A 27,541-nucleotide genomic window follows, 5' to 3' on the forward strand; every position below is an offset into this window, starting at 1 on the left:
ACGAGTTGTCACAAGGTGAAGAATTCTTTAAAGTATTCTAATAATGTCGCCCCTCAAATACTCTATGAACTCAAACGTTGTGAATAAACGTACAGAAACTAAATATTAGACAAATGAGGACGAATAATTCTCAAATCTATTTTTATTGGGTCCAAGTCTAAAATTTTCATCTGATCAGTGAAAATTTCGTCTTTGTGGGTCGGTGTCAACAAATGTCGAATTCCATCGTTTAGAGCTGTTAACAAATAAAAGTGTTGTAAGAGGCTTAGATATTTACAGCACAGAAGTCTGTGATAATACGCAGCTCGGATGTTTAACTTTGTAAACAACAATTAAATGATGTTGGTGTTGTCCTTTGTTGTGACACACAGCAGGTGTGTTAGAGAAGGGAGCAGTTACTAGGAGTTCCCTCTGAGAAGGCAAGTCCTTCTTCCTGCAGCTTGAATGACTGAAGTCTGATTCACTATGAATAAGGTGAGTTGTAAATCAAAGATCCGTGCTTTTTTCCGCGTGCAGACACTCGCTGGGCCTGTTGAACACGTTGATCACATATTCAGCTCAGGCCGACGGGAGCACGAAGCCAAACGGACACACACCCTTCATCATTATCTGTCAGAGTCTGGCTTTAGACTCGTAGATTGATACTTCGCGGTCAATTAATATGTAGTTAGTTTAATGTGTTGGTGTTATAATAGACGTCCAAAGTGTCAGAGGCTTAAAAGCGCATCTGCTTTACGGGTTGAGTGCAGGCAAAGAAACACCGACTGTCTCTTGGAGAGGAAGGTTTTCTAGCATTGTTTCTATTGAAGACTTTGTTGGCATTTTGCAACCAGTGAATTTTTTCAGAAATCATTTTCCGCCTCACGCCCTCAGACCTGAGACAGGCAGAGTGTCAGAGACAGGCAGAGGAGGGAATAGGGAGGAGCAGGCACGACTGGCATCTGTGGCCTCCGAGGACTTCAGCATGTAAACGCGGCGCAGGGACAGTGAGTTTAGATAGAGGCGATTAAACCAGCGAAGCGGAGGCAGCGTCTGACTGGAACACGCAGTAGGTACGGTGGGAATCATCCCGTCTCTGTCTGTTTGCTTCTTCTGTGCTGCCGGGACGTTTCCAGGGTGGATCCGGTTCTGTGTCTGTGCTCAATCAGTGGCTTCTTCCTTCTCCTTCTTTAAATCGTGATGATCGCTACACGTGGTGATCGCTATCGGCTAACAGACGTGGAGCTATTAAATGTCAGAATTTGACACTTATTTTCTCATTGTCATATAATATATTAGTCAATGCTGTGAGTCAATAAGTAAAGCTGACAACACAGAGCATCTGCTGCACTCCCACAAACTGGACCAACCAGATTCTTCTGATGATTCCCAACGCATGTGTTGCTTAAAGGGCTTTGACGCCTTTTTTTGTTCTTTCACATATGCACATAAAGGTTCAACAAAATGAACAGAGCAGAGATTTGAGTTTGGGAAGGACTATTAAAATGTGACTGTGTTACTGTTACTTCACAGCTGCCCAACAGGCCTCCAGGCTGCACCGCACCATGACGTCCACCATGAGCGCCTACGAAGACCCAGACGCATCACTGGTAAAGATAATTATACACAGACAGTACAGAAAAGTCAATATCTAAATATGTTGTAAAAGCTCGTCAACAAAAAAATGAGTGCGTGTGAGCAGATTCCACGTAATCATCAGCAGCAGAATGAATTAACAACTTCCTGGAGCTTCACAGCTTGAACAACTGGAATGTGTATATGAAGACAGACTAAGTAATGTTAGTGGGTTCATTTGGTGCCTTTGGACCCACAGTACACCAGGCAGAGCTACGCGGTGTCGGTCCCACAGCCGGCCTATGAAGAGCTGGACGCCTCCGAGGTAAACGGGTCCGTCTGGCTTCAAGATGCCGAAAATGCTTTTAAAACATCAACATGCTTTAATGTGTTTAAGACACAATGATGCAAACTGACCACCCCATAATAATGTAATATAATCTGTGTGTCACATGGAACCGACAGCCGTTCTACGAGGACCTGGATGCGTTGATGGTAATTTGTGCTTGTGCCTGGAGGAATGTTCAGATTCGCCCGTCGACCTGTTTGTGTTGGAAGCTTTCACTCTCTGCGTGTTCTATAACCAGAGTGACGCAACGCTGCTGTAATTAACGCCACCGTCAGCTTCCTGTCATTAACGCCACGTGTTCCTCCTCTGGGAGCTTTCAGGGTGTCTTTCCTGTTCTGTGTGGCTGCTCGCTCGCCGTGGTCGTGACCTACATGTCCTTTCTGTCAGCCTGCTGTCACAGGTCAGCCGGAGGTCCAATCCAAGCCCGTCCCTCGTCCCAGGTCCAAGGTTCTACTAGCAGCACCATGCATCAACGACCACGGAGCAGGCGACTCTGAGGACAAAACCAATGAGGTGAGCTCAGAGGCCCAGAAACCTGCAGTCACTTGGAGCAGGGCTTGATCTTTGGCCTTTTGCTCAGATTACCCAGAATGCCGAGGTTCCTCCGGACTATAAGAGGCCTCTTCCTGTTCGTCGTCCTCCAGAACCACCAGTGAGCAAATATCTGAGCTCCAACACACCACAGGCAACTGAAAACCAATACACCAGTTCTCAGCCCAGGGTGAAGGTGTGTGTGAAGCGTGAAGGAGGTGTCATCCATGGTTTTCACCGCAATGACCTCACTGTGTTTTACCTACCAGCCTCCAGCCGTCTGCAGCCAGCGAACGCCCGACCCTCCTTCCCGGCCGGAGCGCCCTCCTCTGCCCATCTACTACGGCAGGATAACGTCACACAAGGGGGAAACGGGGCCACAGCCTAAGGTAGAGTCTGTGTACGCAATAAAGGTAACGAAGACGAGCTGCAAGTCCCACGAACACCTCAAATCACTTACATTATGTCATTTATAATCTGAGGAGTGTGAACCAGCCACACGTTCATCGACCAGCTCCAATCTAGAACTGCCGCCATCATTCCCCCCTGAAGAAGGGCTGAAGCTCAACGGGACGTACGCAGACACGGTCAGAACCGTTTTGTTAAAAATGGTGGAGTCCATGTTTTGAACTCCGTGAAACCACCAACCATGGGATCATCTTTCCTACAGGGCACAGAGAAGAAGCCTGTGGTTCCGCCTCGACCCAGGCAGCCGTCGCCTTTGGTATGAGACACACTGCAAAGCCCATACAGACAGGAAACATATGCAAACATAAATAAAGAGATATTCCCTCACATTTCCTGCAGAAATGTTGCTGTGTCCACAGAGAGTAATCACATTTTGTACCACAGAGACAAACACCACCGCCTCCATTATCACGTCCACCCTCGCTGGTCAAGGAGCCGGATGAAGCTCCGTACCTGGAAATCCTGCCCAGCGAAACCACGGCGGTGAGAGACGGGTGAGACGCGCGCTGAGCTAACGAAGCTCAATCACGGATCTGCTACTTTCTGTTCAACAGACACAGAGGAGGTCCACACTTCGCCCTGAACCGACCAGGCTGAGTCAACGGAGTCAGAGCAAAGAGGACACGGAGGTGAGACTTCACCAAATAAACTCACAAAGGCTTGTTTCCATTTACATCAACTTTCACTTAAAGTCAACTAATACTTTTCAAGACAACAACTAAAGCTTCATGTTTTCCTCAGGAAGTCTTGTCGATGCTGAGATGGTTGAAAAAAGTCTCGAGTGAGTACAATGGTTTATACTAGAAACAGAGGACTCACATAAAATGTATGCTTTCATTTTAAAGTGTCTGTGAGGGAATAAAGAGCTGTGTAAAGTGTCTGTGTTGCGATTCTAACAGGATCTGATTACATGATGCCGTCAGTGTACGGCCTCAGCTTAGAGGAGGAAATCAGGTAAATGAGTCACACAAACTCCTTTAAGGCAGCCCATTGTTTCAGGGTCACGTCAGGTTAAAAGCCGCCCCCTTCTCGCTCCCTGCGCAGGTCCTTCGAGCTCAGGGCCGCCAACGTGAGCAAGGCCCTGCGCCTCTTCAACATCCTCATGATGAAGCGCAATGACAAAATGCGGACGATTCTGGCGGAGTTCACCTCCATCTCCGACGGCGTGGACAAGCTGCAGAAGAAGAACAAAACCATGGGCATCGCTGGCGGCACCGCGGGCGCAGTGGGCGGCGTGACCGCCGTGGTGGGCATCGCTTTGGCCCCTGTGACGCTGGGGGCCTCGCTCATCGCTACAGCGGTCGGCGCCGGCATGGTGGCGTCGGCCGGGGGCATGGGAGCCCACACCGCCAAGGCCAACAAGAAGATAGTGAGCAGGTGCACTGTGGAGAAGCTGGTCAGCGACTACGAGGCCAACGTGGTGGAGCTGGAGCACTGCCTGGAGTTCATCGTCTGTGGGATGAACGAGCTGCGCCGGCACGACTTGGCCCGGCTCCAGAGGGCCGGCGCTCAGCTGGAGGCCGTGAGGACGGCTCACCTGTCCCAGTCTGTGTTCAACAGCGCCAACAGCAACGCGGCCGGGACCTCGTCCCACAAACTGCTGCTGTCTTTTTCCAAAGAAATGGACCAGTATTTCACGGAAAAAGACAACCAGAAGCTGAAGAAGCTAAACAAGAGCAAGTTCTCGGGCAGGGTCCGTCTGCTGGCTCAGAACCTGCAGGACGACCTGGACCACATGAACTACATGTGGGAGCAGTTTACCTGAAACTGTGTATAAATGAATATTTAATAAACAGCTATGTAACCCGAAAGAGGCCTGTGTAGCCCACTATTGTGGGTTTAAAGTAATAATAATAATAACAATTAAACTAAAAATAATTTCAGTGACTACAGACCTGTGGCTCTGACCTCTGACATCATGAAGGCTTTTGAGAGACTGATTCTGGACGTTCTCTGGTCAAACCCTCAGTCGACTCCCTCCAGTTCACATATCAACCCTATCTAGGAATGATGACGCCATCATACATCTGCTCCATCGCACCTACAACCACCTGCAGCCTGGCGCCTCAGTGAGGATCATGTTCTTTGGTTTCTCCAGTGCATTTAACACCATCCTCTCCTGCTGGCAGACAAACTGAAGGACATGCAGGTGGAGCCCCTCTGAGCTCATGGATCATGGACCACCTCACCAACCGCCCCAGGACGTCCGCCTGCAGAACTGTGTGTCTGACACCATGGTCTGCAGCGCAGGAGCTCCACAGGGGACGGTCCTGTCTCCTTCCTCTTCACCCTCTACACCTCAGACTTCAGGTACAACTCAGTCCTGTCATGTCCAGAAGTTCTCTGATGACTTTACTATTGTAGGACGTATCCAGGGTGGTGATGTCACAGAGTACATGTACCAGGGAGAGGTGGACAGCTTTGTGGACATGTGGACAGAACCACCTCCAACTGAATCAGTAAAACTAAGGACCTGGTATTAGACTTTAGGAAATCTGGGAGTGCTGTCACCACTCTCATTATCAAAAATGAAGAGGTGGAGGTGGTGACTGAATACAAATACCTGGAAGTGTACTTGAACAATAAACTGGACTGGAAAAAGGACTCCTCAGCTGTGAACCAGTAGGCTGAGAGCAGGATGTACTTTCTGAGGTTCACCCTCCATGCTGAGGATGTTCTATGAGTCTGTCCAGTGTTTTAGGCTGTGGTCTGTGGGGCAGCAGCATGAATGTAGCAGACTGGACCAAGTGATCAGGAGGGCTGGTTCTGTTGTGGGGGTGGAGCTGGACCCCTACATGCTGTAGCTGAGAGGAGGATGCTGGTCCAACTCCTCTCTATAGACAACACCTCCACCCCCACACAGTGTGTGACTGGACAGAGGAGCACCTTCAGCCACAGCTGATCAGTATTAGGTTCTCCACAGAACGCCAGCGGAGAACCTTCCTACCGGTGCCATCAGTCTGTACAACTCCTCCTCTGTCTGTGAGGGTTGATCTTCATCAATAACATGTATAATAAAACTGTAGCTAGTAAGTAGATGGAATTAGACAATAGTAATTAGACTTGACGTGTGTAGATGTATTAGCATTCTAAGCCCCCGTCCTTCCTGAGTGTACCTTCATCTGTGACAGCGATCAAAATTTCCCCCTGGGATTAATAAAGTTTTTTGAATCTTGAATACTACTACTACTACTACTACTACTACTGATAATAATAATAATAATAATAATAAAGCAGAATAAACAGTAACATTAAAAGTTTATTAACTTAATAACCAGGTGTGTTTTGCTTGTTAAAAGTAGTCCATCAGTGACTATTTTCTGGCCGCTCCGTACTGTGGGTACCAGACACCAGCGGAGGGATTATATGAGCACCGCGGAAGAATACAGTCACGCCCTTGCTCTAGCCCAACCCTCCCGCCGCAGCGCAGCTTGCGCCATTTTCCTTGTCGAGGAGCAGCAGACCAGACCAACAGCTTCGTCGGACATCGCTCTCTTTGCCGAAATGGCAGCGTAAACGTAGCAGCGACCCAGCAGCAACCAACAAAACAGTGCATCCAACCAGTGCACTGAGCCACTTCTAACTCAGCAAACATGTCGTAAGTGTTATTTTGTTGATCGATGACAGCCCGAGGCCGCGGCCACGCGCCCCCGCAGCCTGAGCTCAGACTAAAATGGATTTAATGTAGCTCCGATTAGTTTGACAGTTTGAGATTTCACTGAGCAAACTGTAACAACTGTCGACCCGGTGACGCGTGCGTTTATTTTACGCATTGCGGAGTTCGGCATGGACGTGACGTAATACCTGTTATAAAATGTAACGTAAACATTCATGAACTGCCGCCTGGCTTGATCTCTACAATGTATCGTCCATAAAACCACTCCGCTACGTTCGTCTCGGGCTTCACATTATTGTGTTTTAGTGCCAACGTGGCGGTCGGAAAATGGCTCGTTTCCCCTTGTGTGTCAAAATGGCGGCTCTCCGTGGGCGGATAGAGACAAAAGTGTGTTTGTAGCAGAGGGCGCGAGACAGACCCTGTGACCTCGTTTTAGAGTCGCTGACGTCACAGTCATAAGACTAGTAGCTGGGCGGAGACACGTGATGTGCAGCAGGTGAACTGCAGCCAAGGGGGCAGTGTTGAGCCACAAATGTTAAAGGATCATTACCATGTGCACATGTTTACATAAATCAGTTTGATTATTGACCTGTAATAAACTTGTAATGTTCACGTTTTCATCATAAATCTTCTTCCCTGTTCCTCAGGTCCTACGTGGAAAAACTCAGCACTGCTGCATTCGACAGCATAAAAGAATTCAACACTCTCCTCGCATTGTCGCACACTCCATTCGTGACCAACAACAGCCACTATGACCATGATGATGACAAACTCACAGTTTGGCCTGGAAGACATGGAGGCCCTTCTCTGGGAGCCTTCCTTTCCCACGGCTGACGCCATGAGCTCTCTGTTTTATAAAGCTGACCAAGAACCACAGGAAGCAGGCGGTTCCTTGTTGGAGGGGGACGCTTCGCCTGCTTCACCCCTCACCTCATCATCGCTGTCTTCTTCCTCCTCTCCTCACCCCTTCTACTCCCCTCCTCCATCGCCGCCGGCCGCCCTCCTCCTCGAGGACAAGGCTGGAACCGATTCTGACCCGCTTGCCCTCCCCTCGTTAGGCCACCCCGGGCAGCTGAGATCCACCCAGATGATCTCAGATTACAGCAAAGGTAACAACTGAAAGGAAAATACTGCTCAGGTCTATGTTTAGATTTCAGGCCTTTTAGTTAACACATTGTTATAATATCAACAGTGTCAGTGTAACTGATAGAACTAATAACTAACATGTTTAGGGTCTCTTTGTTTCCACAGAGGATGTGTTCGGTGACCTGGACTGGATGGCCGAGAGGGTGGATCTGAGTGAGTTGGACCTGGATTGTCTGATTGGCTCCTGTAATGCCACCGAAGAGTCCCCCAACTGTGCAGAAGACTTCCTGTCTTCCCTAGATTACTCCATGGAACTCGACTGCCACCCAGTTCCCAGCCTCTCAACTCCGGTGCCCCCAAGCTTCCCTCTTCAGAGTCCCCCCGTCGTTCCTGATGTTTGTTCTGAAGCTTCTGTCATTGAAGTGGATGAGTCTGAATCCTGTGTTGATGGGCAGGAGGCTCCCTCTTCTCCCCCATCTGTCCCAGAGCCACAGGAGGAGCTTGAAATCAAATCTGAGCCCGCCACCCTTGATCTGTCTTCCCCCATGGTTGACTCTCCTTCCTCCCCAGCTGACACTCTGGACCTGGGCAGTGAGGTGGACGTCTCGGAGAGTGAGGTGCAGCCAGCAGTGGCTGCAGTCGTTCCTCAGGTGCCACTTGTGATCTCTCTTTCACCAACCCGCATTGTATTTGTACTGGCCCCTAAAGAGAACGTCAGGATTGCTACCACAACGGCATCTACGAAATCAGAGGTCCTTCCCTCCTCCTCTGCTCCACAGAGGTCTACGAGGAGCAGACCGTACCCCGAGTCCGAACACAAGGCCTCATCCTGTGACGCAACCAGTGTAAAAGTCAAGTCTGCGCAAGGTGCCGGTGGGGATGACCGGCCGTCTCTGAAAGCACCGAAGGACAAGAAATCAAAGAAGATGGAGCAGAATAAGACGGCAGCCACACGCTACAGGCAGAAGAAGAGGGCTGAGCAAGACGCACTTCTGGAAGAGCACGTGATCCTGGAGAGGAAGAACATGGAGTTGACCGAAAAGGCTGAAAGCATGGCCAGAGAGATCGAGTATTTGAAAGAGCTGATGGAGGAGGTCCGCCAGGCCAGAACCGGCAAAGGTCTGAGTACTGACCCCTAGTGGTTGGACGGTGACAGAGGCTGGAGGTGGACTAGTAAAGGGCAAAGAACGTTTCTTAACTTCCTCAAGTGTCAGTATAGTGTGTGCCCACATAGCATGTGTTGGATTCTCAGTCCAATTAATCTCATGAATATGTATTACTAACGGTCATTTTTAATATTTAACACTGGTATTACAAATAAAGTACTATATATAGAGTAGTTCTATTTCCTGTGTATATATAACTCGTGTGCTGTTTTGTTATTAATATATATTACTTCCATATCTCTGGACCTCAGTCTTAAAGTTAAACCCTGTATATTATCTGTATGTTCAATCTCTTAATAAAGAGTCTTAAACCTACTTGTGATGTTTCTGTCTTTGAATAAACCCAAATGATTAATCGATCATTAAAATGTTGAAGCAGATTAACTTTCTATCTAATGAAAATAAATGAGGCCTGTGTGGAGTTTTCAGCTGCTCTCCTTACAGTGTGTGATGGTTGTGTTACAGTACACCATCACTGCCCCTTTTTTTTACTGGTTGCGTGTCATTGACTCAAACTCATTTCTTAACAGCAGTCGTTTCAGATGTAGTTTTATTATCTGGAAATTCCAGATAATGAGGTCACACCTGATTATGCCAGTTACTGGACTTCTCATGAATAAAACTCTAATAATAGACTATAAGTTGAGTGTTGGAGGGACAGTGTTTATAGCTACAAATATAAAATATACGTAAACTGTCAAACATAAGAGCCGTTGGAGCCGGGTCAGGTAATCGTTGACAATGAGTGAGTCATGTGACCAACAGGACGCGGTGTATTGACTCACTGACAGTCACGTCTTTCTCCGTGGGCTCCATTTAACACTGTTTTTGCACGTGCCTGTTTTCTCTGTGAAGGATACGCAGAGGTCTCATCATTGAACCTCCCACGTATTCCAGTAGAATTTGAGAGAAGGCAAAAACAGAGAGTGCTGAGTGGTGCTGACCGCGGCACAGCTTGAATAATATTACCAAGGAAAATATGTGCGCTCAGCCCGGTCCTCGCCCTAGGTGTGCGCGCTGTAATTGGTCCGGGCCGTCGTCCAGAAAGCTTAGGGACAATCTATAGCTGGAGCCGCGCCAAAGTCCAGATGGTGCAGAGCTCCTTAGAAACGGGAAAACGCTGGCTGTGGATGCTGCCGGGGTAAACACCCTCGTTTTTCAATGGTAACTATTCCATTTGAACCTCTCAACCCAGGCCCATAGGCTGCAGGGATGCTGCAGGAGCCAGGCCCACACGACCAAATGAAAAACATCTAAATGATGATGTGTTCACGCTGAGACGTGACTGAGCACGTCATAGCTGGACTTCACTGACCGTCAGCTTCCTGTGCTCTGTCTGAAATCCCCTGACGACATTATTTACTTGTCTTGACACACATGCTTTGCATTTGAGCATCTGGGGGATTTTAGCTGGAAGTATTAAAATATTTTAATCTACCGTAAGCGAGGCGGCCAAATATAGACGACCGGAGATGAAGTTGGTGCACAGAACCTTCCACTCGATCCCTCAAGAATGAGACGAGGCCACAAATGCACAACAATATACCCACATCTTTTATTGTTATTACTATAGGATGGACAAAGTACTGATGCAAAGTTGCGGCGGGACCACACGGGAGGTTACGTCACTTTGGCTACAGTAAAGTGGAACACAGTGAAACGCCTCGCTAAAAGGGTGGAACACGGTAAATACACGCTGCTTCTACACGTTCACGGGTGGAACCGGCTCTAAGAGTCCGGATGAGCGCTCGGGTCGTCCTCGCGTGGAACCGTCAAGTCATGCTGCGGTCGCCTACGTCACTAGATGGAGCACGAAGCCTCGAGGAGCTAGAGGTGGAGGTGTCGTTGTAGAAAATGTACATATACAGCATGGCAGTGGTGTCGGTCACATTAGTTTGCTATTCGGTTTCGGGTGATGCTTCTTTTCTAAGATTATTCTTGTTTTTTGCTGTTGTAAAGGTAGAAGGTTGTGATCCGCGTAGAGCTGCTCAGCTGGAGTCAGAGGAACGCGATGTGAGGCTGCCTTCGACTCTACAGGCACTCGTTTATCTGCATGCGGCGTCGTAACATGCCTCCGAGAGCCGAGTATAAATATTTCATTTCTGCAAAACATCGCTGCGGACGTCAGATGGTGTAGAAAAAGGTAGTAAAAGCCCGGAGCTTGAATGGTTCATGAGGTTATGTTGTTGGTGTAGCATGCGAAAGCTTGATGTAGACTAAAGGATCCTCACGCTTTGATGCTGAGGCACTCGGTCCACACCTGACCTCAGGCAGAGGGGGCGGAGGCGTCCAGGAGTCTCAGTGCTTTAGAGCAGGAAGCCACAGCACAGGGCGACCAAAATGAAGATTCACCCACGTCCGCGCTGTTCCTGCTCCAGGAAACAGAACAAAGACGACAAAACGCACGTCTGCAGATTTGTTGGCGAACGAGTCCGATTTTGCTCCAGAGGAATCAATTCGACTGTGACTCTCTGAGCAGAACTAATTAGATGCTAATGAATATCCCTCGCACGACAGCTCTTCACCGCACAAACAAACCGAGATCGTCCTGAATTATGGTCTTACACGACAGCGAACATATTCCAGCATAAATTATTGTTGTTTGGCACATATTGCAGAATCAAATCAAATGAAGTATTACTCATATAGCTCAACCTGCCCAGAGGCAGCGTCTGTCTTTGAATCCCCGACTGGAAACACATAACATAAAGAGGATGTTCACATAATACTATTCGTTCAACGTGATGCAACAGCTGGAAACAGACTTCTTTTGGGACGAAGCTGCTGCAGACGCGGATCCTCACTTCCTCTATTGCTCCTTTTCCCCTTAGGTCTGGCTCCTACAGTGATTTAGCTGTTGGACCTATAGCGATGAGTAAGTATTTACTCCGCAGTGTGGGATCAGGGTCTCTGTAGCAGCAGTTGAGTTCTGTGAGCATGCTTATGACCCCCCCCCCCCCGGGTTTGTGGGGCGTCTCCTTCACGGCAGCGCTCGGAGTTCTAACCAGCGGCTTCTTCTTCTTCTTCCCTAAAACTCTTGACGAGGGACATCTGGATGAGGTTCGGGTTCAGTATGAGGTGAGCTGGGCCCGCTGAAGACCCCCAACCGGTCCCGGCGGCGGCTACTGCAGCTGGCATCCCCGGCAGTCGTCCTCCGGCTCCGTGTTGTCGGAGGAGTAGGAGCTCTCCTCGCTCACTGTGAGACGGACACAACACACAACACCATGAGTGAGCACCAACACAGTGTGTGAAGTGCGTGAACGTGAGCTGCTTACGCCACTCGTCCTGAATGGGGAGGAAGGCCTTGTCCCCGTTCTCCCGGATCATCTCCTCGATCTTGTCCAGCAGCACGGACACGCTCCTGTCCTTGCCGGGCGTCTTGCTGTCCAGCACGTGGTAATAGTTCCCGCAGTATTCCAGCAGTCTCTGCAGCTCGCGGCCGCCCCTGAGGATGTGCTCCTCGATGGGCGTGCGGCCCAGCCAGTCGCCGCAGCTGAACAGCACCATGGTGTGGAGGCAGGCGCTGTCGCCGAACAGCGTCTCAATGTGGGCCAGCAGCGTCCGGCGCTTCCGGGCCGTGAGCGAGGACACCACGGGCAGAACCAGCAGCAGGGTGTGGGGCCCGGGCCGCAGCAGAGCCGCGCCGCGCTGGGACTCCTGCCGGATGCGCTTGGGGGTCCGTCGCACCGAGAACCAGTCCCAGCCGGGCGTGTCCACGATGGTGACGCGCCGGCCCGACACCAGCGCCTGCCTCCGGAGGCACAGGTCCGTCTCCTGGCCCGACTCGAAGTAGCGGCGGCCCAGGATGCAGTTCCCCACCGAGCTCTTCCCCACGCCCTTCCAGCCGAGCAGCAGCAGCCGCAGTTCTGGGGAAAGAAGCACGTAAAGAGACGGGCCGTGTCGACTGGATCCTAGCGAGGACGAGTCATACCTCTGGGAGGGCCTCCAATCATCTGCTCCCTCTGCCTGGCGTGCTCCTCCATCCTCATGCGCTCCTCCTCCAGCGCCCTCCTGGCCTGCTCCTCCTCCAGGAGGATCAGCTCGTTCACCTCGAAGTACCAGCCTGCACACGAGGCGACAGCAGCAGCCGGGTCAGGGGTGGGCGTGGCCACGGCTGACACGCCCACACGTGCACCACCCACCTTGGTTGTCAGTGATCATTTCCTCCACCTTCTCCATCAGCTCCGGCACCTGCGTGTTGTCCTCCGTCTCCTTGCGCGTGTTATCGAAAGCGTGGTACCTGCAGGAGGACAAACACAGGCGGCTGAAGGATGAAGGATGAAACAGGGACTGGTCTCACGCTCGCGTCTGAGGCCAGCACCATGGACACCGTTCAAGCGCTCTACAGGCTTCACGGTGAGAGGAGCTCCGCCAACAATCACACACTGCATCCGACTGGGTTCTGATGTGAGATCAGAGAGCAGCGCTTCCCACCTGCTTCCGCATCGCTCCACCAGCCACTGCAGCGCCTCCCCGGTGTTGGCGATGTGCTCCTCGATGAACACGCCTTTGGGCAGCTGGTCCACGCCGGTGAACAGCACCATGGAGTACCTCCAGGTGCCGCCGCCCAGCGCTCCCAGCTGCTCCTCCGCCGCCCTCCTCTGGGCGTCGGCGAAGGGCTGCGTGACCGACACCACCAGCAGGATGGCGTGGGGTCCGGGCGGGCAGAGGATGGCGCCCATGCACGGGCCCTCGCTGTCCAGGCTGGGCGGCGGCCGCGGCGCCGGCGCGTCCGACTCGGCGCCGGCGTCCTCGTTGCTCTCGGCCTCGCCGTCCTCCTCCGGGTCGCGGGGGACGGCCCACGGGGGCGTGTCCACCACGGTGACGCGCCGCCCGTAGATCTCGGTCTGGCCCACGTTGCTGTGGGTGGTCTCGGCGCCGGCGTCGAACACCTTGTCCCCCAGGACGGTGTTGGCCGAGGAGGTCTTGCCGGACTGTGGGCCCCCGAGGATGAGCAGCCGGCGCTCGGGAGGGTGCCGGGCCCTGGGGTCACCTGTTCACAGCACATCAGAAAGGGCTGAGTCGGACGGTCTAAACTTCACTCCTTGTTTCATCAAACATCTGTGTTCCTCCCACAGCAACATCCTCCTCCAACCCCCTCCATTCCCCGTCTCCTCCTGTCTGACTCACTTGCCCCTCGTTTATCGCCTCCCCTCATTATTTTCTTACCCCTTCCCTGAATGTAAACCCTGCTCCTTCCAGCAGCGTGGGTCCCAACGTCTGTAGCTTCAGAAAATAAGTGGGTCAGAGGAGGAGGAGGAGGAGGAGGAGGAGGAGGACAGTTTGATTTACTTACTAGGAAAAGTTACGCAAAGAGGAGAAATACTGTGATGAGAAACACGAGTGCTCAGAGCGAGAGCAGAGATGATGACGGGGTCTGGTGATTTACTTGCTGCTGACGCTTCCCGTGTGAGCGGCTAAATGACAGGAAGTGGAGCCAGCAACAGTTTGCTGCTAGCGCGGCTGCAGATGTGGATTAGCGGCGACGGGCAGCGTGTGCTGCATGGGATGAAAACAGACTCACCAGTGTCAGAGGCAGAGGACACAGCAGCCATCTTGTGTGTAGAACCTCTGGCTTCCTCCTCCTCGGCCCCCCTCCTCCTTCTCCTTCGCGCCTCCACGGTGGAGTCCTTTTCTGGCTGTGCTCACAAAGCGACGGGTCCTGCAGATCGCTGGCAGCTCAGGCGCTTCGCTCTCACCCTCATTCTACTGCAGTGAAACCCACTGTGCCTGAATGTACCACTGCCTCCTCTGCCATTCAACCTCTCCCTCCTCCTTTTTCTGATGAATTGCCCTCCACACCTCCCTCACTCCCACTTCCGTCCTTCCCTCAGTATCTTCTCTTCCCGTTATCCTCGCGTTCCAGTCCTCGTCCTCTCGTCTTATTTAACCGTCCAAGCACAGAGCACCGACTGTGCAGTGCAGGTGACGAGGAGCCAAATCCAGCCCTGCTGCACCACTTCCGAGGAGAAGTCTTGTCATTTTTTTCGGAGGCAAAAACGGGGAAGCTGTTCCTCCCACCTGGATGTAGCACGGGGCAGCAGCAGCAGCAGCAGTGTGGCTCTGTATGCACACTGCAGTCAGGAGGGCAGATAGAAAGATGGATAGACAGAGAGAGGGAGGGAGCGAGAGATAAAGGAGAGAGAGAGCACTCTGTTTACAGCTGGATGTATTCCCCAGCTGCAGCACAAACACAGGGATTTAAATGATGCCTGCAGACAGAAATAATAAGACAGGGAGGGAGCGTGCACTGCATGAATACATTTAAATATTCATATAAAGCTTACATAACACACCAAAGCGCCTATAAATAGCAGTAAGCCGTTATCTTATTGCCTTGAATCCACAGCACTGTCACCTTGGTGTTAATCACGTTTGAAGCGTCCGTCATACGCAGTAGGAAATAAATAAATAAATGTAAATCCTGCTGAAGGTCTGAGCTCATCCTTGGCTCCCGCTCAGGGTACACGTACGCTCTATAAGCGAGATACGTTCACGGACCCAGGGGAAATCAGGTGAAGGCAGAAGGTTAAAACAACAACATTTGCCGTTTGGATTTGGAAGGTAATTATCATTTCTGATGTGTTACGTAAAGTGTGTTGACGCACTTTTATGTAACACAGCAGTTTCAACACTTTGACACCGCATCTGTTTTGGAAAAAAAGTGAAGAGCGTTGCCGTACAGCGACGGAAGGTGTCGTAAAATCCTCTACGCGCTGGTAAAATACAACAGACGATAGATTCTAAAAGATAGAATTAACTATAACGTTTTAGTAGTCACCAGAACATATCAGAGTACAATGAAGCAACAGATTTACGTGCTAAAGTTAAAGTTACAAAAAAGTTACAAAAATATTTGCATTGATATTAAAGTTATTTTTTAGAAGACTCCAAATTAAGAGTTTATGCAAAGGCTGAGGGAAAGGTGACAGAAGAAAGAAAGATACGATGTTCTACATAATTCAAAGAACGTAAGAGAGAAGAGATGAAACAATAAAATCAGGTATGTCGATTTGGGCATAGCGAACAGTAATACACTGTTTAGGGCAAAAATAAAAGAATAAATATATATTTTGGTTATTTTAGCATTCAATAAGAGGGAGAAACAGAAATAAACACGGTCGATTTTTAAATACAGTAGGTGGCGGTAATGCACAAGTAAAGTAAAGTCTGCGAACCGCCATAAAGAGCCAACAGGAAGTAGAAGTAGAAGAAGAAGAAGCACTCGCGGCGTCTCCCTCTCCGCTTCAACCTCAGCCTCAGCGAATCTGGAACATGGAGGGGGGAGAGGACGAGTTCTCCAAGTACCGCTCCCCGCTGGTGTCCAGATATGCCAGCAAGGAAATGGCCTTCAACTTCAGCGACAGGAAGAAGTTCAGCACCTGGAGGAGGCTGTGGCTCTTTCTGGCCAGAGCTGAGAAGGTTTGGTTCATTTTAGGTGTAAAAGTCCATGTCCCGGTTTTGACTACATCAGTTTTGTGTCACATGTTTCCCACGTTTTATTAGCTAAAGGCTGCGACCTTCAGGGACGCGTTAGCCCAAACTGATCAAGTTACCTGCTCTAAATAAAGCTCAGTGCTGTGAAGAGTCGCTTCCTACGAAGTTACCATAAAAAGCAGGAAATGTCTGTAACATTCAGAAAAAATCCAATGAATTAAAGATGTTTAGTCATATAAAATATTAACTATTAAAACTTTTAGAAATTAGAATGAAATATTCATTTCATTTGTTTTATGAGGATGAAATCAAGCCATTCTAGCAGTTTATACAGGGACAGATGTACACATCAGTGTCTTTCAGTTATTTATTGAAGCTGTGATGTTCTAAATAAAGCTGCTTCTCTTATGACTGAACTATTTATCACATGTAAATATGTGTTTGTTTACTTTTGGCAATAATAGTAGTTCCGAATAAATCCCCGTTTGAACAGTGTTTGGCAGCAGAGCGTGTGATGATGCCTTCAGGGGCTTAAAGAATCCAGTCCCTGCCTTTTTGGATGACTCTTGGCATTTAGCTCCTGACCCTGAGACCGAGCAGCCTGAACGTACTTGGTGATTACAGATTAGTTCATTAAGTAATTCAAGTGTCCAAGGTGATAACTTTAAATGGGAGAGTAACTGGTGACTCCTCACATGACCCGTTAAACACACACATCCATCAGAGCGGACCAGAGTCCGTCTTCTGTGCTGCTTCTGTCCTCTGAGTTGTTGGTTAAAGTACAGTTTGCCTGTGGCTGGTCTAATAATAACAGGACACCGCCCCTCGGGACACTGGTCTCGAACAACTGGGTTTGCACGGACGTAGCCTGAACACAGTCTGACCCGAGCAGCTGGTTCTGATGTGGCTGCGTCTGGAAACGGGTCCAAGCTTGTATCATTTGTAGCCCTTCACTTAGTTTAGGTTTTGCACCTGAACTACAGAACATTTGTGGTATATGAATACAAATAAAATGTGTTTTTAAATAACAGTTCCTTTTATTAAACGTGATATTGTAGGACAGTGTAGCCTATTTATTATTCTGATGCGTAGACGGAAACATCTGCTATTAATTCATGTCTTGTTTTGGCACAAACACATACCGGTTAGTAGCAGACACGTATTTCCAGATTTTCCATCCTGTGCTTCCATCACATGACTGCTTCGTCCCACAGGATAAACCCACAATCTAATCAGGATCCTCCGCTTCCCACGAGGACGGCACATGCTCCTGGAGCAAAATAATGGGATAATTAATGTTGAGCAGGGTGCCTGTCTCCTGTTGAGACGTTTTAAAGAGCACTGAGTGAAGCAAACGTTAACGTAACAGAATCGTTCTCGCCGTGTGTTTTGTAACTTTTCTCCTGTCGGCTGTGGATGCTACTTTATATCCCGCTCCTCTTCCTAATCTCCCTCTTATCTCCCTCTTTATCCTCCTCCTCCACCAGGTTCTGGGCCTGCCCATCACAGATGCCCAGATCCAGGAGATGGAGAGCCACACAGAGGACATCGACTTTGCCATGGCGGCGGAGGAAGAGCGTAAACTCAGGCACGACGTCATGGCTCACGTGCACACCTTTGCTCACTGCTGTCCCGCTGCAGCTCCCATCATCCACCTAGGAGCCACCTCCTGCTACGTGGGAGACAATACTGTAATTAATTCTACATGGACTCTTATCTCATGACACTATTGGAAATAGAATTGTTTGAATTCGTCTAAAGCACCTTTCTAAAACACGTTTCTTCTTCAAGTCATTTTAAGTTTTGTGAGTGATGTTGTTTCTCTTCCTCAGGATCTGATTATGCTGCGTGATGGGTTTGATATTCTGTTGCCCAAGGTGAGGCTCAGCTGTGTGCCACAAAACATGCACACTCAGTTGTGCATCTGTGAACTCGGTGGAAATAAGGCCATAGTAGCTGTTTTTATATTTGTCGGCCTCAGCTGTTTAGCAGCGAGTCAGCGGTGTAGAAGTAATCGGCAGCGTTTCGTCACGTAGGCGCACACATTACAAACCACACGTGAAAACGAGGGCATTTTGTGGACATGAGTAGCATCAGTGTTATGTAATAGCTTAGCGCTAGCAGCTAGCAGCTTCTGTTTGTGTTCACAGCTGGCCAGAGTCATCGACCGACTGGCAAACTTTGCTGAGAACTACGCCGACCTGCCCACTCTGGGCTTCACACACTACCAGTGAGTCCAAGTATGCATTTAACACGGCATGCTGTCAAAATAACCCCTCACTCCTCAGTTGGACATCCAGTGTCTTTGGTTTCTTACAGACCCGCCCAGCTGACCACCGTAGGGAAGCGAGCATGTCTGTGGTTGCAGGACTTGGCCATGGACATGAGGAACCTGCAGCGCGCCCGCGACGACCTGCGCTTCCGGGGGGTGAAAGGGACCACCGGCACCCAGGCCAGCTTCCTGCAGCTCTTTCAGGGGGACCATGAAAAGGTAAATGCGAACCACCTGCCAGTAAATAAAGCTGTTACTGAAGCGGCACGGCTTAAATTTCTCCTCTGTCAGGTAGAAGAACTTGACAGGATGGTGACGGAGATGGCTGGTTTCAAGAAGTAGGTTCCGCTCACAATTCTTCACATTGAGCTGAGTCATAAATAGAAGTAGCAGTAGTAAATTGATTGTTGGCCCTAATGATGTTATTTCCATCTTACCCAGAGCCTTCCTGGTGACTGGGCAGACCTACAGTCGTAAGGTGGACATAGACTGTCTGTCCAGCCTGGCCAGTTTGGGAGCTACTGTTCACAAGGTAAGACCTGGACTAATGTTGGGAAATGGCGCCATCTAGTAGTCTGTATTGGCTCCAAGACCATGTACGTGAGTATCATGGTACTGTAAATGTGCCCTATGTTTAAACTGATCATTCCTACGTTTGCCTGCTGCAGATCTGTACAGACATCCGCCTTCTCGCCAACCTGAAAGAAATTGAGGAGCCATTTGAGAAAGAACAAATTGGTACGTTGACTGGTTTGCTTTACCGAGGTGCTTCTCACTGTAGAACTAGTTGGCACTGTCGTATGTGACCCTGCCCAGGGTCCAGTGCCATGCCCTATAAGAGGAACCCCATGCGGGCAGAGCGCTGCTGCAGCTTGGCCCGACACCTGGTGGCGCTGATGGCCGACCCGCTGCAGACGGCCTCAGTGCAGTGGCTGGAGAGGACGCTGGACGACAGCGCCAACCGGTCAGACACGCGTTCTCGACACCATAGTAAAGTCTTATCACGCGCACGTTTATTAATTCAGTCCCTCGCTCGTGTGCAGGAGGATCTCCCTCCCAGAGTCGTTCCTGACGGCAGACATCATCCTCAGCACGTTGCAGAACATCACAGAGGGGCTGGTGGTCTACCCCAAAGTCATTGAGAGGCACATCCGCCATGAGCTTCCCTTCATGGCCACAGAGAACATCATCATGGCCATGGTGAAGGCTGGAGGGAACCGCCAGGTAGACGCAGGAGGCCGGGTTTGAGACGCACGCTAGCGATGACACGTTGGCTCATGAATTGACATGATTTGTGCCCACTGCTGTCCTTCAGGACTGCCATGAGAAGATCCGAGTTCTGTCCCAGGAGGCAGCGGCTGTGGTCAAACAGGAAGGCGGTGATAACGACCTGTTGGCCAGAGTTAAACGAGACCCCTACTTCGCCCCGATCCTGGATCAGCTGGACGCCCTGCTGGACCCCAAGACCTTCATTGGCCGAGCTCCCCAGCAGGTGTGTGCACGTGCACGTGCGTGTGCTGCACTGCACTGTTACCTCCTCCCGTTTCTGATCGCCTCCTGTCTCACCTTCCTCCTCCAGGTTGCCAGGTTCCTGTCTGAGGAAGTGCGCCCCCTGCTGGAGCCGTTCAAGGCTAAAATGGATGTTAAGATTGAGCTTGAGCTCTGACACACATTTCATCACCGTGGGGAACGTTGTACCTCGGTTACAAAAACAGCCCAGACAACATTTCCGTTAGGGTTTTGACATCTTGCTGCTTTAATTGTTATTAATGAGCTCATACTGTCATTTACAACCTAATAAAGTTCCTGTAATCTTTATTGCCATGAGCCAAAGGTTTTATGTGTTGAAAGTTTTTTACGACATCTTTCAATTATTAACCACCGCTGAAGGGAGCCGTGTATCGTGAATGTGTTAGAAATGATTAATTCTCCTGTTGCTCTAACTTCACTGCTGGAATTTCCTTCATGTGTTGAGTATTAATGTTCGTTTTGAGGTGAAACACTGACCTGACCCACGTTTAGAACTGGGAGGCTGTAAATCTGCAACGAATGACGAGTGGCTCAAAGTTCATCTCGGTCACAGAAACCGTGGTGATCGCGTTCTCACAGACGCTTATTGTAAAGAAGCACACGCCTGAAGGTGGAGTAACCTACTCACTACTGGTGTCATTAAGGCAGTGGTGAATGGGGCTGAATCACATTTGCAGACCTGGTCCAGCCTGTGCACAGAGTGAGTACGTCGTCTCTAACCCTTTCATTGTACATGCTAATAATAATAATTATTAATAATACTGTTACACTTCAGCTCCCGCTGCCTCTGAGCCTCTGTGCTGTTCAACATGTGGCTCTGGGCTCTGCTCCCGCTGTGCCTCGCTGTCTTTGGTGTCGTGGGCATTTGGACTGTGTGAGTCTTTGTCTCCTCCTGTGTTGCTTTGCGTTTTTAATCTGTATATTATTAGATTATAAATTGGAAGTGTTTATTTGAACACGTGGATGGCGGTGGTTAATGACCTGCTGCTGCAGTCGCTACAGTGCGTTACTGGGTTTGTCTCCGGCTAAAGCGGCTGCACCCACTCTTTGCTTCCTGTCAGGTTTGCTATCGCTGTAGCGAATGGATCAGTCAACCTGACGGAGGCGGTTCCCTACATCAGGTTGGTGATGTTGGTCCGGTGCCAGTTCCCACCTCATCCACGTGTTCATACTGTGTTGTGCTCTCGTCCTAGCACGTGCGGCTCATACGCCCCTCAGAGCTGCCTCTTCTCCCAGGTCTGCACCGTCTGCACGGTTCTGGGTAATGACTCGCTCCTGTGACTCCATCAGCCCTTGTCTTTCTTTGCGCCTCATGAGAGTGGTCTCCTGCCTCCCTCAGGCCTCTGGATTGTGGTGATCCGTTTCCAGCAGCTCAGGGACTATGGTAACTATGGAAGAGTCAACGTTGCCAGTGCTGTCGTGGGCATCATTGCCTGCGCTGGAATCTCTGTCCTCGGCAGCTTCCAGGTAACAGCTGACTAAGTCGGTGCCTCGTGTGTCATGCATTGGTCCAACTCCTGCTTCCGCCTGCAGCCGTCAATCCTGCTGGAGCTTCACCTCGTTGGAGCCTTCGTGGCCTTCTTCGTTGGCCTCGTCTACTTCTGGATGCAGCTGTTGCTGACATATGGGTCTGAGCCTCAGGACAGATGCTGGGTCGGCGCCGCCAGAGCCGCATGCTGCACCTTCTGCACCATCCTGGTGTTTGCCAGTATCCTGCCTTTGTGTTTGCACCACTGGAGAACGTGGAACATGATTGTTGGTACATTTCACCTGTTGCTCCTTGACTGGTTTCTCCTCCCTCAGTGACGCTTCTCCACAGCATAGGCTACCCGTCCGCAGCTGCTGTGTGCGAGTGGGTTCTGGTCATGCTGTTCTTCTGCCTGTTCGGCCTCTTCGCGGCCGAGTTCAGACACATCGACTGCCACCTGCTCACTGTGCAGAGACGAGCTCTGAGGACCGAGCTCAGCTCCTCCGTATCAGTCAATGCTTAAAACAACAAGGCACAAAAAAGATTCTGATGCTATTTATTTTTTTCACTTGAAAAAATTGAATACAAGACTCGTCTGTTGATGTCATTTTATTTTATCTATTGTTGTGAGTTATGGTGGAAGCTTCTTGTGATGGACTGACTCTTCTGGGTCCATGCAGCAGTAACTACCTGCTGACACACGGTGGCGCCGTTCAGCTGGTTTGACCCTGGGCCATTTCCTTTTAGTTGACTTTGTATTTCAGTCCTGTTTGTGTCATTTTGTGACCTGTTCCCCCAGGATTCGTAGACAATGTTACTTCTATTTTCTGGTCTCGTTCTGTTTTACGTTGCAGCTGGCAGCTGGGTAATACAATAAAGGAGAGGCGGGTGGAAGCGTGAAGGAAGCATTGAGTTAGTGGGACAAAGGGAGCTGTTTCCTAATGAGGCCTGCTCCCCTGCATGCGTTTGGCCTGGTTCCAGCATGTTACCTGTCTCTCACCCTCTGACCTGCGTCGCTGCTCTGGCGATGATCCTGATCATCCTTCGGCTGATGGGAACGCGCGGCCCTGGTGTTGAGCCAAGAACGTTCAGCACAGTTTGTCCGTTATTTTCTGGGACGGACACAACAATGAAGCTCTGATGGCTGCTCTGACGGTGGGAGAGGTTCCGCTCGTGGCTCCAGCTCTCAGACCATTACTCTTTATTTACACACAGACTCAGGTTCTTGTCTCTGTGTCTCTTCAGTTGCACTTTACATCACAGTTTCAGTTTTTAAACCACTGGGGGCGAGTCATGGAGCGGGTGATGGGAACATTGGGCCCCGGCGTCCTTCCATGTCTCAGCAGCATTCTTTCACAGACTTCGTGCCGTGTGATCACCAGAGGAGGGCTTTGACGAGCGGGCACGGGGATCAGATGGATACCTCGGAATTCTGTGGGAATTTCTGGAGCGTGTCGGTGCCACACTGGTCTAACAGTGACGTCTCAGCCTCTCAGTGTGTGTCTGCTGCACCTTATTGTTGGGTTTCCTCCTGTAAATCAGCAACATTTGACTAAGTCTCTCTGAATCCTGAATTATGCAGCAGCTCGTGCAGAGGAATTCAGGAGCAGAGCTCTGGTGCCAAACATCCTTAACCCTGCTGTTTTCATTAGTGAGCATGAAAGGCTCCTGATAAAGTAATAAGGTTCATGTCTGAAGCTGGGGCCCTCGGCGTAAATGTCAGAAAAAGGGCCTGGATCCTCCATTGTAGAGTAAGAAAACATGATTTAAGAGACCTGCCTTATTGCTCTTGACTTTGATTCAAGATAAAGGCAGAGGCGGGCGAGCGTTCGAGGCCTGTCCTGTAATCTCCCCTAACACCTGCTCGGGCTCTCATCCGTCTTATCCCGTCAGCAGCCCTTGAGCAGAAACAAAAGCAGTGCTTTCCTATCGAGCAGCGGTGCAGTCGGCTCCAGGTCAGTTATCGACTGCGGAGCCGTCCACCTAGTGGAACCTGTCAGCTCTTATCATCCAAGACCCGAGCGCTTTATCTGCAAGACGGTTGGACCTGCAAAATGGGGGGGGGGGGGGCTGAGCAGTGGAGCCCGACGAGAAGGCAGCAGCTTCAGCTTCAGCAGCAGCTTCAGCTTCAGCTTCAGCAGCAGCTTCAGCTTCAGCAGCAGCTTCAGCAGCAGCAGCTTCAGCTTTAGCAGCAGCAGCTTCAGCAGCAGCTTCAGCAGCAGCTTTAGCTTCAGCAGCTTCAGCTTCAGCAGCTTCAGCAGCTTCAGCAGCAGCTTCAGCAGCAGCAGCTTCAGCAGCTTCAGCAGCAGCTTCAGCAGCAGCTTTAGCTTCAGCAGCTTCAGCTTCAGCAGCAGCTTCAGCAGCAGCTTTAGCTTCAGCAGCTTCAGCTTCAGCTTCAGCAGCAGCTTCAGCAGCAGCTTCAGCTTCAGCAGCTTCAGCAGCAGCTTCAGCAGCAGCTTCAGCAGCAGCTTCAGCAGCAGCTTCAGCTTCAGCAGCAGCTTCAGCTTCAGCAGCTTCAGCTTCAGCAGCAGCTTCAGCAGCAGCAGCTTCAGCAGCTTCAGCAGCAGCTTCAGCAGCAGCTTCAGCAGCAGCAGCTTCAGCAGCTTCAGCAGCAGCCTTAGCAGCTTCAGCAGCAGCAGCAGCCGTGATCTCACCGCTCTCGCCCCTCTTCTGGCGGCGCCCAGAACGCTGCCCTTTCGCACAAAAATGCCAAGCGCACCGAATTCCAGCGGCCACACAAAGGCCCTCCCCCGCCCCTCTACACAGCCACAATCAGACAAGGCATAATGATATAATTAGGCTGGTGCAGAGCGGGGCATCAGATGGCGTGTTGGTGTGTCACATTTGCGTTATCGAACAATGAAGAGAGTCTGGGCTTATCAGTGGAGGCAGCAGTGTGTGTGGGGGGATCCAGCTGTGCGCTGACGGCCGGCTCACAGACTGAGTGTATTGTAGCTGGGTTTTGGTGTGTGTCTGGAGTGTTGGAATCCTGGGATGTGTGTGGAGGAGGTGGGGACTTTTCTGGGCCCCAACAACTCACCTCGACCTTTGACCTTTCCTGTTCCAGTGAACTCAGGTAACCCTGTTGTTGGACTCGTGCTCGTGCTTCCTTGGACAGATCAGACGTTGATCAGCTCCCCGGCATTTTACAAAGCAGCGATGGCTGCAAAAGCACCTCTGGATGGAGAAGCACATAAATAACAACCACCAGAATCCCAGCCGCACAGAAGAGTCCACCTCTGCCCTCCTGCCAAGGCGGGACCGCGCTCCCAGACGAGAATCGAGTCAGTGTCCCTCAGCTGGCCACCGCCCAACTAGCTCCCCTCGCACCGTGGCCTTGGCTCAGGGCGTGTCCCCATTCGCACGGGACGCCACAGAATAGACTATTGTTGAGCGTGCAAGATGGAGCGCCGAGTGAGGGGGAGGGGGGAGGAGGGGCGGCGGTGGAGGCGCTGGCCGGAGAAATTAGATTAAAACCCAGGCGAGAGAAGCCGAGGACAGCGAAGCCCGGCTCAGACCTCGGCGTGGCCCGACCCGGAGCCGCTGCAGAACGTTCCCACACACAAGCGGCGCTGACGCTGTTTGGGTCAGATGAGTCCAGAGGAGGTTCAATGGCCTGAATCCGGCCTGAGGCTGCGTCACTCGGTACCTGTTTCCCGCGGTACCTGCTCATCCACGTGCTTCATCACCTTCTCCCTCGGACCCACGCTGACCCGGTTTACTCTAGCCTCCACCCAGAACCAGCACCAGCACCAGCACTTAAAGTTCTGACCCGGTGGTCTAGATGCTGCAGTGTAGAATGCTAAGTTGATTTGTCTTCATTTCTTGACCTGTCGTCTGCTTTGGAACAATGACAGCGTCCGTTCCGTCCCAGACTCTAATTAATCTTCTTCTTCTTCAAACCGCAGTGAAACCTTCAGTCCAAGAACCTCGTTCTGACAGTTTCCTGAAGCGCAATTTCGACTTTTAGCTTGTGGAATAAACATCCATTTTGGGCAAGACGGAAAATCGATGTGTGCTTAAGGATGAGATGCAGCCTGAGACTAATGAGCTGAAGCAGCTGCGCTTCATTCATTTCCATTATTTCACGGTGTACAGTTCATGATTACCTTCAACAGACCTGTTTTCTCTGACAGACACAAACTTTCTGATGAGATGAGGTGTTCAGGCTTTCTTTGTCTCACTTAACCACAGACTTGAACGCCAGCAAACAGTGATTAGCACTTAATGATCTGTCTCTTTGCTCAGATTACTGCTTTTGGGACGTGAGGACGGTAGAAAGTACCGCTCCCTCAGCAGCTCAATTACAGATGCTCATCTCGGAGGAGCCGTTCACATGCGGAGCTAAGTTTGGGCTTCAGACGTGAGAATCTGCTGTCTGAGCAGAAATGGCCGCCGTCGCCGAGCTTCTCTGTTTTCAGTGGGGCTGTTTTTAGCTGCTGGCAACCGTTTCTGCAGCTTTGTTTGTCCCCAGAGGTTCGCGTTGCTTTGGCGCTTCGCTAAACATTTCTCTGAGGAGGGACGAGTGATTGGGCCGAGGTCACGGGTGCTGGCGCGGAGCATGAATTCAGTCCAATCAAACTCCAGCATGAGGTTGAAGTCTTGTTTGACGGTGAGCTGAGTCCCAGCCAGGGTCAAAGGTCACGCACCTTCTCTGGACGCTCTCTGGCTCCTCTGATGTCTTGACCTTTGCTTGGTGCTGGAGGCTTCAGAGCCGCTGCCACACACGCAGCTGTGTACGGCTCCTCCTCCGCTTTGAGGATCAGTCGATTACGTTCAGAGAGGCCCGAGGTCGGCGCCGTCCGTGGGCCGTGGGACTCGATGGAGTCACAGAAAAGGTTCCTCGTGGGCTCAGTCCACAAAGACACCGTTGTCGTTATCAGTTATATGACGAATTAGCAGTGATTTCATCTCTGTGTTTCGTTAGTCACGTGTTTGTTACAGATGGATCCATGAACCAAAGCTCGGTTTTGTTCAAAGACCAGATTCGTCAGAGTCTCACAGGGCGGCTTCAAAGTCGGACCAAATACAGAAGCTGAGCCTTCAAATATTCAGCCTGATGCATTGAGTGCCGATGAAGCCGCTCTGTGTCTGTTAAACTGGCAGCTCCGCAGGGACGTGCGATGAACCTGGAGGCTCATCCAGAACCGGACCGGGCCCTGGGAAACTTGACGTCAAAGACTCACCCTCCAAAATACCCAACCTTCCTCCCTCCTCCCGGCCGGCCTGCATTTTCATATTTCACTGGTATTTCCGGATGGCTCCCACATTTGCAAAATAAAGGCCATCAGAGTAATCATTATAATGCTGAACAATAATAAGTGCGGGAACTGAATGAAAGCCTGGAGAGGCTTGTTGACCTTTGTGAGCTAAACTGGTCCTGGCCTGTGTCTGTGCACTGCTGGGCCCATTGTGTTCCCAGACCTTATCATTGTGCTGCAGCTTCCTCTCCTTGCTGCGTGTGTGCACATGTGAGTGCGTCGGGGCCGATGTGTGTGTTGGCTGCTTCACACTGACCTCCTCTGCCCCGACGCTCGCGGACGCTCCCGACGACGGCGCTCGTTATCTGGAGGCGATGACTCATGCACCAAGCTCGTCCTTTAACATAAGATATTCACTGGTTATTTAGATGGATGGCAGCGGCGGCCGAGGAGAACAGACGGTTGTTGAGGCTGGATGTCATTCATTCATGAATGGATCTGCACTCACGCAGCTCTGACAGTGAGGCTCTTTCACGGCGTCTGCAGCTCCGGCTGCTCGTTGCTGCTCGTCGGCGCCACCTGAATGTCTGCTCTTCGTTTGATGACGGCGTCCTCACCTGCCACCGTCTCCGCCGCCGCGGGACTGAGCCGTCCTATGACGTCACCCAGACCGCCGTGGGCCCACGCGCTCCCCTGCCCCGGCAGAAGGGGGAGCTGTTGTGTCCCTCAGGGCACTCACGCACAGTTGTCCACACACAAACGTGATGCATCGTGGACTCACGGGGCCGTGCGTGGACGTGTGGGGGCGGAGGGATGGATGGAGACGTTGCCCGGGGCAACAGATATCCCAACACAGCCCCGAC

General features: G+C 50.9%; 5 protein-coding genes across 11 annotated transcripts; 4 read left to right on the forward strand and 1 right to left on the reverse strand.

Annotated features, from left to right (window-relative positions):
- Window positions 1-455: 455 nt before the first annotated feature.
- Window positions 456-6,080, forward strand: LOC114860198 (uncharacterized). 5 transcript variants are annotated; one of them, XM_055510794.1, is made up of 14 exons: window positions 456-474; window positions 1,513-1,589; window positions 1,814-1,879; window positions 2,020-2,049; window positions 2,291-2,416; window positions 2,484-2,630; window positions 2,704-2,847; window positions 2,917-3,021; window positions 3,105-3,158; window positions 3,287-3,385; window positions 3,457-3,531; window positions 3,644-3,683; window positions 3,802-3,856; window positions 3,947-6,080. In XM_055510794.1, the coding sequence occupies exons 2-14, from the start codon at window positions 1,545-1,547 to the stop codon at window positions 4,665-4,667; spliced, it is 1,707 nt and encodes a 568-aa protein (XP_055366769.1). In that variant the 5' UTR covers window positions 456-474; window positions 1,513-1,544; the 3' UTR covers window positions 4,668-6,080. The 5 variants fall into 5 exon arrangements, with proteins under 5 accessions (XP_055366769.1, XP_055366770.1, XP_055366768.1 ...); XM_055510793.1 differs by lacking the exon at window positions 456-474 and adding an exon at window positions 621-1,052; XM_029158613.3 differs by lacking the exon at window positions 456-474 and adding an exon at window positions 623-1,052 and having other exon boundaries at window positions 2,704-2,823.
- A 252-nt stretch (window positions 6,081-6,332) lies between these two features.
- atf4b (activating transcription factor 4b) lies at window positions 6,333-9,085 on the forward strand. The gene is made up of 3 exons (XM_029158678.3): window positions 6,333-6,500; window positions 7,166-7,627; window positions 7,770-9,085. Exons 2-3 carry the CDS (start codon window positions 7,270-7,272, stop codon window positions 8,741-8,743), a joined length of 1,332 nt encoding a protein of 443 aa, XP_029014511.1. The 5' UTR covers window positions 6,333-6,500; window positions 7,166-7,269; the 3' UTR covers window positions 8,744-9,085.
- A 1,216-nt stretch (window positions 9,086-10,301) lies between these two features.
- si:dkey-110g7.8 (GTPase IMAP family member 8) lies at window positions 10,302-15,871 on the reverse strand. Of its 3 annotated transcripts, none has more exons than XM_029158643.3 (7): window positions 15,129-15,871; window positions 14,295-14,844; window positions 13,205-13,763; window positions 12,913-13,010; window positions 12,702-12,833; window positions 12,046-12,636; window positions 10,302-11,966 (listed from the first exon to the last, which is right to left on the reverse strand). In XM_029158643.3, the coding sequence occupies exons 2-7, from the start codon at window positions 14,323-14,325 to the stop codon at window positions 11,893-11,895; spliced, it is 1,485 nt and encodes a 494-aa protein (XP_029014476.1). In that variant the 5' UTR covers window positions 14,326-14,844; window positions 15,129-15,871; the 3' UTR covers window positions 10,302-11,892. The 3 variants fall into 3 exon arrangements, with proteins under 3 accessions (XP_029014476.1, XP_029014475.1, XP_055366774.1); XM_029158642.3 differs by having other exon boundaries at window positions 15,067-15,871; XM_055510799.1 differs by lacking the exon at window positions 15,129-15,871 and having other exon boundaries at window positions 14,295-15,009.
- Window positions 15,872-15,963: 92 nt separating this feature from the next.
- On the forward strand, window positions 15,964-20,297 carry adsl (adenylosuccinate lyase). The gene is made up of 12 exons (XM_029158646.3): window positions 15,964-16,192; window positions 17,695-17,898; window positions 18,040-18,084; window positions 18,358-18,437; window positions 18,527-18,698; window positions 18,771-18,817; window positions 18,921-19,011; window positions 19,148-19,217; window positions 19,296-19,443; window positions 19,523-19,703; window positions 19,795-19,971; window positions 20,059-20,297. The coding sequence occupies exons 1-12, from the start codon at window positions 16,046-16,048 to the stop codon at window positions 20,143-20,145; spliced, it is 1,449 nt and encodes a 482-aa protein (XP_029014479.1). The 5' UTR covers window positions 15,964-16,045; the 3' UTR covers window positions 20,146-20,297.
- A 155-nt stretch (window positions 20,298-20,452) lies between these two features.
- Window positions 20,453-22,378, forward strand: tmem150b (transmembrane protein 150B). Its single transcript, XM_029158788.3, has 7 exons — window positions 20,453-20,709; window positions 20,785-20,883; window positions 21,071-21,130; window positions 21,203-21,270; window positions 21,349-21,476; window positions 21,543-21,717; window positions 21,813-22,378. The coding sequence occupies exons 2-7, from the start codon at window positions 20,819-20,821 to the stop codon at window positions 21,998-22,000; spliced, it is 684 nt and encodes a 227-aa protein (XP_029014621.1). The 5' UTR covers window positions 20,453-20,709; window positions 20,785-20,818; the 3' UTR covers window positions 22,001-22,378.
- The last annotated feature ends 5,163 nt before the right edge of the window (window positions 22,379-27,541 follow it).

This window comes from Betta splendens, chromosome 8, assembly GCF_900634795.4.
Source record: "Betta splendens chromosome 8, fBetSpl5.4, whole genome shotgun sequence".
In the NCBI taxonomy this organism is placed as follows: domain Eukaryota; kingdom Metazoa; phylum Chordata; class Actinopteri; order Anabantiformes; family Osphronemidae; genus Betta; species Betta splendens.